Raw genomic sequence first — 14817 nt, 5'->3', positions numbered from 1 at the left:
CCCCTGACGCGCCCCCTGGCAGCTGCTGAAGGAAGGTGGTGCTGGCCTCGAATTGGCAATAAACCCGCCGTGGGTGTATTGGACGGGCCCCAGACCCGGCATCTGCCGCGGTTTGAATTGGAAACGCAGAGGAAGGTCTGTGTTCCCGTGCTGAGCAAAAGGCATCCAGCACAGCGTACATCTGGGACACGGGGATAACGTGGTGACAGAGCGGAATAAATGACAGTAGTTAATACATTACTTCTAGGAACACCAAGTAATAGAAAATTGTTGCATGTTTTTTCTGACTTGGAGTAATAACTGTTACTCTGGTCATGCTGAATTTTACAGAAGGAGGGATTTTTCGTTATTGTCATCTGGTAGAATAAAAGGTAGCTCTTCCTTCTGTGTATTTTCACTCCTGCTTTCTACCCCTAAACACAAAATTATTTACTAAATTATTGACTTTAAAGGTATATTAGACGTGGAACCTATAGCAAAACTGTTTCTGTAGAGATCTGCCTTCGAGGGAGTCTTCATCCTATGTACCATCAGAACCAGTCCAGCTGAAATGCCTGATTTACTTTCCTTTTACGATGGAGTCTTGGTTTTCCAAGTTCATTTAATGTCTAGTCTGTATAAGTGAACTTACAAAAAGGAGAAAAGAAATCATGCCACTGTTACACAAAATGCCTTTATTTCCCTACAGCAATGAGGCTCGTGTCTTTATTGCATCTATTAATCCTCATTAACCAGTCATTAGTCATAGTTAAATCTTCAATCATCTGCCGTCTCAGCTGAGTGTTAAGGGATCCACAGCATTCCTACAAGTCTTCTACCCTCTACCTTATAGTCCTAATTTGCTGCTAAACCTGTCATGTTTCTTTTCTGAGGCCAATGCTTGTTATTCCGTTCTAGCTTCAGTACAGGGAATCTAAAGCCTTTTCTTGAGCACAACCATATCCTCTGGCTTTTTTCTTTATCTCCTCACTGTGGAGCATAACTGTTGTTACAGACAGGTAGGTGAGTACCTGCCTTACAAGCCCTCAAGTTGAGCAAAGAAAAATTTGGGGTGTTTTAAGTAAACATGATCAGCATGTTTTGCTGCATTCCTTAACAGGCCCTCAATTAAATCAGTTTTTCCTGCTGATAGGACCTTTACTGGCATTTTTTTATGCCAGTGCCTGTGCTGTGTTTCTTCTTGGTATTTGTAAGGAACCACTGGGACATTGTTGGTGTATCCTGTTTGGGGAAAGGACCGCAGCAAGAAGCCCAACCCTTAAAGCCAGAGTGGTGTTGTCACTGAAAGGCCACCTGTGCAAGGCAGGGCATTCCCAGCAATTGTGCAAGGCTGTAAAAGCAGTGGAAATGTGAGCAATACACAGGTGAAGAGAGGGAAAAGTAGTAACAGTTTATACAATAATTTTAACTGTCTTATTACTATTATTATAACAACTTTTTGAACATAGAAGTAGTCTTTCTTTTCCTATAATAATTAGGGAATTAGGATTAATAACTATTAGTTAGGATTAATAACAATTCTTGGATTAGGCTAAGATTTCAATTATACTAATACATTTTTGCTTTTAAATATACATAGGTTTCCTCTTTGCCCATAAACGAGGTTTTCATTGTAGGTTCTGAAGGATAAACCACAGAGTTCCAGGGAAGTAAGACCAGTCAGGACACTAGGGGAAAAAAAGCCTGAGTTTCTTTATGGTTATAATTCATTTTTAGAGCAGTTTGGAAACCATTTTAAACTTGGTATTATCTCATTTGGTAGTGGAGTCATAGGAACGTAACAGAGCTAATTAATACACTGCACATTGTATGATAATAAAATGTATACAGTAATTTCATAGCATAGACAGAATCTTGACTTTCCCTGCTAGCTCTGCTGTATAGTAGCTATATGATGCCAGAATCCATGGAGAATGAAGCAAGCATCACTGCCAAGAAGCAAGGAGCTTTGCCTAGGACATTGAAATTTTTTGGTGGCTGCTGAAATACTCTTTTCAACCCTGGAAGTCTGGCCAGGAGCTAAACCAGCCCTGCAGGTGCTCCATATCTTCACAGACTTCCACCCTCCACACAGGCCTATGGGGCTGGCTCTGTCAGCTTGTGACTATTCCTTAGGTAGCATATTCTGGTTCCACACTGAGAGTTTTGGTGCCATTTGCTTCAACACAGTCTTTCTTTTTTTCTATGCACATCAAGTAGAATCCTAAATCATGCCAAGATGGGAGACAAATGAGAATAATTCTAATTATCTCTGGGGTTTCAAAGTGGAAAATTAAATTGCAGTGGTAAATATTTGACTTCAGCACTTGCCTCTGGACCCTTTCACCCACTCTGTTTTAAAGATTTAACCTATGCTTCATGTTTTCACTTCTCTCGTTTAATGATGTACTCAGTATCTTTAACTCAAAGAAAACCTTTGGCAAGCATAAATGGATCTCTCTCCTGGCTTAATTAGTTCAGCATATTAGCTAACAATTCTAGTTCCATCATTATTCTTTTAAAGAATCTTCCTTCTTGGATTTCACTGAAAATGGATTTGGAAACAAATGACTGTTCCCTTTACAGTGTGTCTCGATTGAATAACATAAATACCCTTCCTCTTGCATTCAAGGATCTGAAAATATTTTCTAAATGTTGATGCAGAAAACTTAAAATCCCTCACTGATGATGGGATTACTGTTATTTTCTGATAAAGAAACTGAGCCATAGTGAGGGTAATTACTAGGATTATTTTGTTAGATTGATGTCATCCAAAAAACAGATATATACTTTGGACAACAAAAAATGGCTGTGAATTGGAGCTGTAGTGGAATTTAAAAACAAGTCACATACAATTGGATAAATCTGTGTGAAATTACTGATTTCCACATCATAAAATTAATTTATCCAGCAATAATTTCAAGTTACTGTATATTTGTAGGCAGGAGAAATCCTGTGAATGCCTTGAATATACAACATCTTTCAAGGCAGCAATATAACTTAAAACTATATTGAAACAGTATTTGAAAACTGAAATATTCTAAAATCCATTCAGACCTTTCATTGTTAAGCTTCCTGTTCAAATTCAATTTGAGCTCTAGCAGGTTCTTGATGATATAATTTTTAATTATAGGACCAGAAGCTGGTTTTGTTCTCAGCATTTTTGCTTCATTCAGTTCACAGAATGGAAAATACTGAAAGAATTTTAAAAACCCCAAACACTTTCTTTTTACTGTCCTTTAGTTCTGCACAGGTATTTCTTGTCCCTCGCCCAAGGGGATGCACTGAAGATAAAATGTCATTCTTTTCAGAATCTTTCAATTTCTCCCTGCAGTGTGCTCTCCCTCTTTCTCTCTCTCTCTCTCCCCCTCCCTCTCTCTGTCTCTCTCTCTCCCCCCTTGCCCTATCCCATGATTTATCAGATAGGGAACCACTATCCATTACTTCCACAGATGTAGAATGGAGAAATATTTCAATTAAAATTTGAAAAGAATTGGTAAACATCCTGGTGGTTCAAAGCTGTCACTATGGTAAGTAGCTCTGTGGCATTGTTGTATGGGGCAGATCATAGGGAAGACCTTCCCATAGCAGGAGGGTCTTCTTGTACAGTGAAATCCTCCTTCCTCCTCTTCCTTTTTAATTTTGGAGTCAGTGGCACAGACAAATATTCTATGAAAATCTAATTCAGCATGGTGCTAACACAAATTTATTCTGGTTTCACATATTGAAGGCTTTAGTCTCCGTTCACTGGTTAGGAAAAAACCCACCCAACTACTGTAATACATAACCAAGAATACAATTTACTTTGCAATTAATTTTATACTTTTTTTCTGTGTGATTACTAGAGCCGTTCAGATATAAGCTTCCTTCCTTACAAGCAGATTTTAACTAAAGAGTTTAATTATTTGCTAAAAGAAAAATGTTTTCTCCAATGTTTTCTTCTAAAACCTGCATTGCATACTTTATCCTGTGTTTATGAGAATAAAATCTGCTGCTATGGATACAGTGAGGTCAACATTTTAATGTTATTATTTCACTGCACTGTCTTAAAGGATAATATTTTTCTTTTTAAAAAATTCAGAATGTATTATAAGAAAGTAAGTATAGTAATGTATTTTAAATGAATATATAAAGCTCTTATTTAACATTTCTCTTTCAAGTATAGGAATTATAACAAGGTCCAGACGGGCAGCACTGAAAAAACACCTTGTCTGCAATAGAACTGCACTTCCATTTTCACCTGGTTCTATAGCATGTTTTACAAATATTAATTAAGCTGCATAAAAGTCCTATGATAATCCTGAAGGTGACCCCAAACAGAAAAAGATAGGTTTACAGTTTTTACAAAGCACAACAAAAGACAGAACAGCTTTTTTTTTTTTTAAACTGCAATTTCCTACTTGTTTCTTATAAAACAAAAATGAGTCATGTCAATTTTTATCTTTCCTGCTTTTTGAACAACTGCAGAACAATAAATTCTTTTAATGAAAGAATAGTGCTAAGGAATATCTCCTCCAAACTGGCTGTTAGGCAGTTGAGTTAAATAATCACATTAACTGAGTTTTAAAATTGTCTTGCAAATATAACTGCCCTATCAATTACTCACTTTTTCCTTTCTTTTTATCATTATATCATAATCCTTCTAATTTTCTAACTACAGCATTCCAGAAAAGAGTACACAAAATAAAAAAGAGCACAACTTTTAAACAGCTACACATAACACAAATATATCCAGTCTTCTTTCTTTTATAGGAATGAAGAAAAATAGGAGAAAACTTTACTTCCTTTCTTCCTGTAGTGATCACATTTAAGATACTCATTATGCTGAATCTTACCTCTCTCTCCCTCTTCCTCCCTAAAAGAAATTTCACTCAACCAGGTAACATTTTTCTGAAAAGCACAAGCCAAGGTAAATCTGCAATTTCCAAATAGCTCAAAAAAGTTTATTGTTTTAACACTCAGCTACAGTACAGGGAATGCCTGACTGAAGTGAAAGGATTTTTCACAGGAAATGAACCCAGGAACGGTTAACCATTAATGCTGAATTTTCCTGGCAAGACAAAAACATAACTAGTGATAGGACAAGTCTCAAAGGATTCCTGCCCAAATATCCTGGGGTTTTTTGCTGTTTGTTGCAAGCAAATTAAATAGCAAAGGAGTGCCTGGCTTTGGGATGTGAGCAAAAGCAAAGGGCCATGGCCCCTCTCTGGTCCACTAACTCACTTGTTCATGTCAAATTCTCCATCTCAATCACTGGAGCATTTGAGATGCTCCAGTGATTGAGATGGAGAATATTCTCAAGCATATTGCCTCAGGTGGCTGTTGTTAGGACTCGTCTGTGTTTCTTGAGTACTTTAAAATAATATTTACAGCAACATTCAGAGAGCTAAGTTCCCTTAGCTTTTTAGAATGATTTTTAAAATTATTCTGTATTGTACCATTTTTATTCTTTGTGCTTCCTTATTCGGGGGAGTTGTTTATTTGTTGTAGTTGTTTTTAAAAAAATGCTTTGAAATTATGAAGACAGCTGAATGATCACTTGCACCCTCAACAACCTGAAATGCTAGTTTCCAAACAGATGTATAGGAGAACAAAATCAGCGATGATTTTAGGCCTCCCAAAAATTCTTAACTTCAGAAGTAATACCAACTTTTGATAACTGCAAAAGCAATTTAAAAGTGAGAATAAAACTTCAGGGAAAAAGGAATATCTATTAGCAGGTGCTAGAAGGCTACAAACCTATTCAGCTTTTCTAAAAAGTAAGTAATTATTGAAAAGCTAGAAAATCCTCTTATTTAGAAATTACTTTAAGATATTTAATTTCTAGAAAAATATTTTAATTTTAAAAACAAATAATGTTTAAATAATTAGAAATAAGCTAGAAGTGAAAATTATAAAACATAACAGGAGTCAAATCCTGATGTGATTAATGAAGTTGTTATATTAACACTAGAACTTAAGTCTAAGTCTGTAGCATTCAGCTAATAACTGATTAAGTTATTGCAAAATAGCAGTTAGTGAAGCAGAGAAATGATCCAACTGAAAAGAGTTCCTTCAGTTATTATGCAGCCATTGGCAAGATCAAACATATCTTCCAAATTTGTTATTGATTGCAAAGTAACATCAAATGGGATCTGGAAAGAAAAAAAAAAAAAGAAAAAAAATGCCGAATGAATAACCTTATTGAGCTTAGAGGTACCAGAAAGTACATATATACCCATATACATATACATATATACCAATAGTTCCATATAAAGCCAGATTTCTGAACTACAACCAATTATTAAGTTAGAAATACTTATTGCCTCAGTATAAATTTGTGGTTAATGACATCTCTTGCAGAAAACTAGTAAAACAGGACTCAAGGGAGGAAACCTTTATCAACAGTCTTGCTCACAAAGTTTATCATGATCATCTCTAGGTAAAATAAAGAGCAGCAAGAATGATTACTAATTTGGAAGGCTTTTCCTAAGATGAGAAATTGAAGGAATTGAGCTAACAGTAAAAGGTGAAAAAGAGGGCAATGGTAAACTGGTTTGTGTGTCCACTGAACACGGAGAACTATTTAACTGATTTAGGTATCAAGAAAAACAATTAAAGGAAGAGAAGCTTGGAACAAGCTACCTAGGGAGGTTAATTTTTAATGCAATTATTTTATTTATAAATTTACTTCTAACATTTAAGATTGGAGCTTCCAAACACTACACTATCTCCCTCAAGGACATAGCTACTCATTAAATAGCATTAAAAACGAGCAGGCCGATAATTTTTTATTCTTAAAACATGAAGTGTCAAATAATTTTAAATGAATAATTCAATGAAAATGCATTTTTTCCATTTATAAATATAATCCAGGGCTGAATCAAAAGCACCGTAAGGCACACAGACAGAGAAACAGAATCAAAGAAGAGAAGGTGGGAACAGGATTGGCGTGTGACAGGTCAGACAATGAGAAAACAAAGACCACGAATTAGAACTGACTTTGTCCAATTAATTCAACAGAAGATGAGTGACAAAAAAGTGTTTGGTGGGGGGAAATGGTGAAAAACTACATATAAGAAATGTATCTGCTGCGTTCTCCTGCATGCTTGAAAACAAAGGGAATGTACCATTCTATGCTGTACATAGTCCCTCTCTGGGCTTTCCGTCTCTAGCTGAGACAGGGTAATGCACACATGCAACCTACAGGAAAGTTTGGAAATGCTACTTTGAAATGTGCTATACATAATGAAGTGCTGAGCACCCCACAGGTTCTATTGGCTTCAGAGAAGAACAAAGATACTCAGCATCTTGTAGGATTAGGCTTCAGCTGCTCAACCAAAACTACCGTATCTGAAAGCATCTTAGTTTGAAGTTTGTGTTTGAAACTTTGTGATGAAAAGCTTTGTGATATTTCACCTGTTGAAACATTTTAGCTTGTGGTGGAATCCAGCGAGAATAAAACAGAGCAGCAAACATCAGATTCTTTCTAGAAGAACACCACTAAATCTGGTCCTTCACTTCCATCGTAGACCCACAAATAGAAGCAGGCAAAGTGAAAGGAATTCACAAGCATTTAAACAGTTCCAGGAAGTTTCTGTGAAAGTTTATCTGTATCTTTCCCTAGGAATCTATCAAATCTTGCTATCATGGAAGATACTTCAGTGGGACTCAGAAAAGTACAGCTTTACAGAATGGATGTGGGTATATTCTGATGCATTGATAAAGCCAGACTGAGTGATAAGAAGGTCTGGGAGTCATTTGAGAGAGAACTTAAAGATGGATAAGGAGGGGTGGCAAGAATGGTGCAATGTGTATCAAAGGGAAGTGTGTACTCAGGTACCAGAGTGCAGGACACACAGGACAGCACTACAGATTCTCTCTTCTATAACAGCTCACTAGCCCAGCTGTTCTCAGATAAAACTCTGGATGCTTTTCTGGTAGGAAGAGCTATCTGACTGGAAGAGTACAGTGGATGCCTTTTCCATTATCATTCCATTGTGAACAATTACTGGCAAGATACTTAAGGATTAGTTGAGGGAGTGATATGTTACAGTGAATTCCAGAATCTTCCATGGAGTCCCTTGAGCCCGGGCAGCTGTGGTCCTTTCCTGATCCCCCTAAGGTGGCTGAGAACACTGAACAGCACCGCTCCCTGCTATGGGCCAGTCCCCACAGTCTCCTCTGGGATACTGACTGCGCTGTAACAAGATGAATAAGATGTTTTGTCCAGCAGCATGGACAAAAAAATGGCATGCTATCTCTCACAACATGTCATGGGCAAGGCAGAGAAAGCTAAAGAAAATAGAAGAGTCGAGCCTGAAGAACTGCAAAAATGCAAGAATGGAAAGAAATTGCATTTGGCAATTGCATCATGGAAATTCACTGGAGTCTGTGTAAACAACGACCAGAGAGTGGTGGATAATCTGTATTAACCATTGTGGGTAAAATCCCCTTTTAATACATTTTTGCACATATGAAAACTTGATTTTAATGAACAGTGAAGATATTCACGGTTTGTAATCATGCACATTTGTATTTTATTTGTAAAGATGATAAAATAAAACCAAAACAGAAAGTCCAACAATGAGGGAAAAAATGGGAAGATGCTGAGTGGTATAATCCATGTTTCAGTTTAACTAAACAATTGTTTTATTTTAGAAAACAGATTTTTACCCTTAATGAGAACAACATACCTTAGTTAATGGCGGGGACAGGGCTGGAACAACAGACAACAGTGCTCTGACTTCAGATAAACACCTTTTAGCAATTTCCTAATGGTATAAAACAAGAAAAAATGTGTACTATCTGTGTAGTACAAACATATGCTGTACTACCAGTCTCTTCCGATAAGCTAACAGATGGCTCAGCCTTACAGAATTTTTCAGAATATTCAAGTTTTAGGTTATTCCAATTGAATTCACAGCAAAATAAACCTTAGATGATGAATATAAGTTTTCTGCAACACAAATAGTCGTGTTTCCTGTACAAACACAAGTGCCCAAACCTTGCAGTTTCTACTGAGGGAAAATTGCCCCTGGTTCAGGTTTTAAATCCAGTGACTGAGCATACTTTTGCTATGTGTTTACTGAAGATATTATAAACAAACACCCTGACAAGATGATATTTATACATGTATAATGCATGGCGTGTTAATCTCATTAGTATTCTAAACATTGTTTTGCCAATTACTGACATATATTAATGAAAGTTTGAGCAAACACCTTCAGGTAATCAGAAACACCCACTAAAGGACAGCTCTGTCTACCCTCCTGAAAACTGTGATTGGCCAAAATATCATTTGTTCTCCAAGGTGGTCAAAATACAGCCTCGTAATAATGGCACAGTGCACAACTGTCACTGTTTCGCAGCATCCATCAGACAAAATGACAGCCTCTACATCATTAATCATTTCACATAATAGATATAAAGAGAATCCTGTCACATGATAAATGTCTCCCACTTTGAAAATAAACGTCTATTTTGCCTTGGCATTTATCAAGCAGTACTTACGCTGTGGCAACATTTTATTCCAGTGACATTATCTCAAGCAGACCACATGGAAAATTCTGAAATTACCTTTTGTGTGTGTGTATGTGGGGAGAGTTATTTGCTTGTGGACCATATTCAGCCTTGCTAATAAAAAGAAAAGAGGAAGATGGCATAGAGAAATGAAAATAAATTCAGTGCCACTTTTGGTCCTCTCTAAAAATATTATTAGAAGGTTCTTATTTCAGAAACCACCACTGCCCATTTTACATTGAAGATGTGTAACTGATGTTTAAAAAGCACTTTTGCGTTGATCGCCATGCTAATTTAAAACACTGCCAAGGATTTTCAGATGTAGATTACTATAAATTAGGTATCAGTTTCCAAATCTATGTACCTGAAGAGGTAGCCTTTATTTTCAAGTGGAAGGTTGAAAATGCCTGGGTTTTTTTGTAAAGTGACAAGCAGTATATAAGGAAAAGTTAAATATTAAATAAAGAGTGAAAGTATTTCAACTTTTCTTTAAAGAGGTGAGGGAAGCTTAATGTCTGCCTTTATGCCTGTATTCCAAGTTATCTGTCATTTATTTCCCCAAAACAGACATCTTAAATCAAACATATATAGGAGCAGAACTGTTCTCACTTACTTCTGTTTTTTCATCAAGATCCACTTTCACATCACTCATTTTGGGTTTATTTGAAGGACTTATTTTCAAAGTTTCACTTTGTTGAGGAAAACTTGTAGGTACTGAAGTTGAAAAGCTCTTAGAACCTTGCATCAATATTTCAACTTGCTCCTTCAGATCAGACAATTTCTCCCTTAAAGAAATAATTCTAAAAGAAGACAAAGTTTTTCATTACTACTGTTATAAAACAACAATATTTGTTGTTTCCAGGTTATAATTAAGCTGACCTAGGTTTTATTACATATTGATTAGGTTCTACATTTTCTCTCATTTCAAGACTGATCTCTTAATTTTACAAAAATAAGTTTTCCATATAATAAAGTGGAGATATGGAATGCATTAGCCTTTTATATTAAAAATGGGAAGTATTATTTTAGGAATGCCTCTCTAAGAAAAGGCTTTTTCATCCAACCAGCACAAGGGTGGCAGAGGCTGCCCGTTATTCCTTCCCTTTCACCTACTAAGCAGTTCCAAAAATTTTAAGACTAGATGAATGACAAGGAACAAATAATGAAAAATGCCATAGGATGTAAAATTAAGGGCAGAGTCTGGTGCTACAACTGAGAAAAATTCTTGCATTCTCAGAGTTGTAATAAGGGATGTCTGAGAAAGTAGGTGACCCAGTGAGAGAATGGGAGTGACTGCTAGGAGTGCTTCTTAGATCTGCTACATTGCTATGCCACTGTTACATAATTAGCATATGTTACTTGGTTCTTTAAGAGTCAAAACTAAAATGCTAATGAATGCATTGAAAAAGCAACTGTTTGGATGGATTTAACACTGTGTATGACATCTTACAGTTTTTACAGTGAAAAGTCTTTGAAAAGCAAAAATGAATGCTTTTAAAGATTTACAGCTCTTTGATATTTTGTACTTTATTTTCTCTCATCCTAAATGGCTGATTGATCTTTAATACAGCATGAAATAACAGGACAGAGTCAGGGATTATTTACCTAGCCAATGGAATCCACAAGTGGCCTGAAAACACAGACATTGAACTGAAAATCTTGATGGTGCTAATCTTGACAGGGTTTGTATTATAAGCATAAAGCAACAAAACCTGTGAAAGAGATGGAATGGGTAAGCTGTAGTGCAGTAGTCCTGAGCTATTTCAGTGATACAAGAGGATAATAAATACCAAATACAGTGTGCTGATGAAGTTTTAGATAACTGACCTTCAAAAAAGAGGAGAGTGTGACTTCATATGAATTATACTACACTCAGTTTTTATATGTTTTAAATTAATTAATTAAATTAAATTGGATATAATTACTATGGGTTTGAAAATTAGCTATACCCCATAGAGTCACTATCAAAATCCCAGCGTTGTCCAGATCCTGGTCAATCATATGCATGGCTGTCATCATGCTAGGTTTAAATCCATGAAGTGTGCATAACTCACCAATCTAATACAGCTGTACCAATATAAGAAATTAAATAGAATGTTCTCATCGTTCACTGCAAGAATCTACTAGTATGATTGAAAATACACTTCCTAGTGGTAGCTGAATATTTTGACTATATGGAAAATGCCAAGAATATGGCATTCATGTATTATCTGGTTTTAAGAGTTGTCTCTGGTCCTTTACTGATCTGTATGGCCATGATAAAGTAACCTGGAAAATCATATTAAAAGGTACATTATTTACATTAACTTCACAGGTTTTCTATCAATTTCCTAATAAAGATAAATGGGTCTAATAGAAATTTAGACACTGATCTGCTATGTCAAAAAGTTTGAGATCATGGATTTTTATTGCTGTAGCAGAAATTTTAGCTACACTTTGCTCCCTTGTGTAAAGATAAAACAAATTCCATTTCATAGTCTCTCACATTCCTGCAACCCTCCCATCTCTTTCATCTTTCAGGTTCAGTCTGATCTTTTAGGAAAATGAGGCTTACAAAATCCCATTTTCCCTGTATACATGCATCTTTTCTTTTTCAAGAGTCTCCCACCAAACTATTATTCAAATGTATCAGTCAGGTCTACCCAGACTTAGAGTGGAGGTCTTAAAGACACCAGGGATTTGCAACGGGCATGAATACACTATGGTCTGGAAGCTCTATATGGGAAACACAGATTTTTTTTTGGCCTGCCAACAAAAAACTGTCAGGGCATTCTGTTTTCCTAAAGAGCAGGTTTGCAGCAGAGTAAATATATTCTTCCTATCAGCATATGTATAATTCAATTAAAAAGCTGATAACTCATAACACAAATATTCATTGGAAATGAGACTTAATTTGCTTCACTACCTAAGGAACTGCTTTGGTCTAGTTATACCTTAGTTTCTGTATCGTTTGATGGCTTTGCCACAGAAGGAATATACCACTGAATGTTAATTTCCTTATTTGAAGCACTTGCTGCCCTACTTTCTGTCTGCCTGTCTTCTTCTGCAATGACAGAAACTGGAGAAGCTATTCTCACTTGTGACACTTCTGATGTAATTTCAGTAACTTCAGGAGACACCTGAAACACAAAATAAAGGTTTAAATTGTATTTTCTGTAGTGAAATGGGAAAAATCTGTTATAATCTAGTGTCTACTGGAATTGGCATGACTTTCATTCCTGCATAAATATATGATAATTTAGATAAATAAGTAGTTTTAAAAAGTGTCCTTTTTACCAAGTTAAGACTTTTCAAAGCTCACGTGATGACACATTTCTAAAGGTAATACAAAGGATCTGTGAGCTTAGAGACACCCACAGTAACAATGATTGTTGCCTTTGACTTAGAATCATTATGGCATTATGACTTTTGCTCAAATCTATTATTTGGCATACTGATCATACAAAATATAGTGCTGAAAAAGTAATTTGTCAGGTATACATATTGATAATTAAAATAGTATTCTGAATGTTAGAATAATGCTTTATTTATGTTTACCTATCTGTTTTCTCAGCTGTGCAACTAACAAAGGGTGACACCTGCTGAAAATTCAATCACTTAATTTGTGAGGATTTGTTGTATTTAATAAAATACATACGGAACTTTAGCAGGGCATTCTTCAAATAGCTACTGTTGGCTTTCATTTACCAGGGAATTAATGCAGGAATACTGTCAGCCAACATTCATTCATGAACAAAACCTTTTCTTAAAATGGTGAAATATTTGATTTAAAGGCCGAACAGTAATACACCATCTCTACTTTTTTAAAGTATTTCACAGATCTGAAAAGAACACCAGCCAAACAGTCGCATTTTCAGGGAATATGCAAGCTATTTGAAAAGGTCCTTAATGTCTCCCTCATTGATTCCAAAATGTGGACACTGAAAACAGCTACCTGGGGAGTTAAATCTTTTCAAATTTTGAATGTTCATTACTGAAAAAAATGGAGAATTTTACCTACTTTCTCTACAGAAATTCAGCTCATGACCACTACAGGGCAGTAAATCCAAGTGAGCAGAAGATGGATTTTTCACAATAATTTAATCTTACGCCATTAAGCCAGTTACCAATCCATGTCAAACTTTAGCAGAAGTGAAGATAACGATGAATCCACACATGCTGAAGTCATGCATTCGAGCACATGGATGTGCCTTCAGTGGCCACAACCCATGGTAAGCCATGAGGTGTGCATGGAGGGCCCACCCACTACAGCCCTCTTCTACATTCAGTAATGAATCACCCACTATTCTGCTAGCACGGACTGTGAACAAAACTAGGAGAAAACACATGTATGGACATGGGAAGAACCTAATTTATGCTGTATCCCTGAAAAAGAGCTCTTAAAATTCCATTTTATGCTATATATTTCTCTCTAAAACGTGTGTTATGTCTGGTTTTTTTTCACTGAACTTTTGGGTTTCTATTCATACTGAATCCTTTTGAAGGAGGACATTAAAACTGCTATTCTCAAACTGGTGGGTTGCTGAATTACATATACAAATATTGTCTATTCAACTTTCTCAAAAGTCTGAAAACAACAAACTGTCTTAGTTAAGTATTTCCACTCCTACTTACTATCATGGAGCAGAATAAAAAACAAGCATGCAAAATGTAACAGGGCACAGAATTTTAATTATAAACTTAATGTAATTTGGATTCTTTGGTCAGCAGACCTGAAAAAACCTTCAAGAGTCAAAAATAGAATACAGAGATAGATGTAAGCGAAACAACTTCGTACATAAAAATCATTCTTTCAAAAAGTGTATCTATTTGTACTGTTAAAACTCACAGTAATAAGTTACAGTTCCATTTTTAAAATAACATCTATAACCTTCTGGATAGTTAAAGCTTCTAAAAATGTCGTGATAAAAATCAGTGAGGCTTAGAATTAAAAAAGTAAGAGCTTTATGCTTGTTAGCTGTCTACAACAGTGAAGTTAACATATGATTATGCAGCTTGCACCCGTCACGAACATGACAGTGAGCTCTGAAGCTTATTATTCTAGGACACTGTAATACTAATTATGTCAAAAAAAGAGCAGACAGAGTAAAATAATTTTTGATATATGATGGCTGTTATAAATGTCACATAGCATATATTTACAATTTATTCAGTGGCACAGTCAGCTCTTTGTTGGGAAATGAGTAATGATATGCTGTCCAACACTGAAGAAAGTTCACCAACTCTAGACAAGCTACTTTCACAGAAGTATTTTTATTCATTTTTATAACATACCAAGTTCTTCCTCCTCAAGGCACCCCTGTCTCCATCTAATACTGAATATAATAGCTAAAAAAA

At 35.8% G+C, this 14817-nt stretch overlaps 1 protein-coding gene across 6 annotated transcripts in view; it reads right to left on the bottom strand.

Annotated features, from left to right (window-relative positions):
- Positions 1-5794: 5794 nt before the first annotated feature.
- Positions 5795-14817, bottom strand: part of CFAP54 (cilia and flagella associated protein 54) — a 102309-nt gene continuing 93286 nt past the window's right edge. For 5 of the 6 annotated variants that reach the window (XM_039571438.1, XM_039571433.1, XM_039571435.1 and 2 more), the window contains 5 exons: positions 12414-12599; positions 11086-11192; positions 10094-10280; positions 8655-8732; positions 5795-6113 (listed from right to left, as the gene is read on the bottom strand). In XM_039571438.1, coding sequence (XP_039427372.1) covers positions 5994-6113; positions 8655-8732; positions 10094-10280; positions 11086-11192; positions 12414-12599 — 678 coding nt within the window. In that variant the 3' untranslated portion in view covers positions 5795-5993. Of the gene's footprint in view, positions 6114-8654; positions 8733-10093; positions 10281-11085; positions 11193-12413; positions 12600-14817 lie in introns of those variants that run through there. The other variant, XM_039571437.1, reaches the window with a different exon arrangement.

Source organism: Corvus cornix, chromosome 1A (assembly GCF_000738735.6).
Source record: "Corvus cornix cornix isolate S_Up_H32 chromosome 1A, ASM73873v5, whole genome shotgun sequence".
Classification (NCBI taxonomy): domain Eukaryota; kingdom Metazoa; phylum Chordata; class Aves; order Passeriformes; family Corvidae; genus Corvus; species Corvus cornix.
Note: the sequence above shows the minus strand (reverse complement) of the source record. Positions and strands in the feature narration are given on the sequence as shown.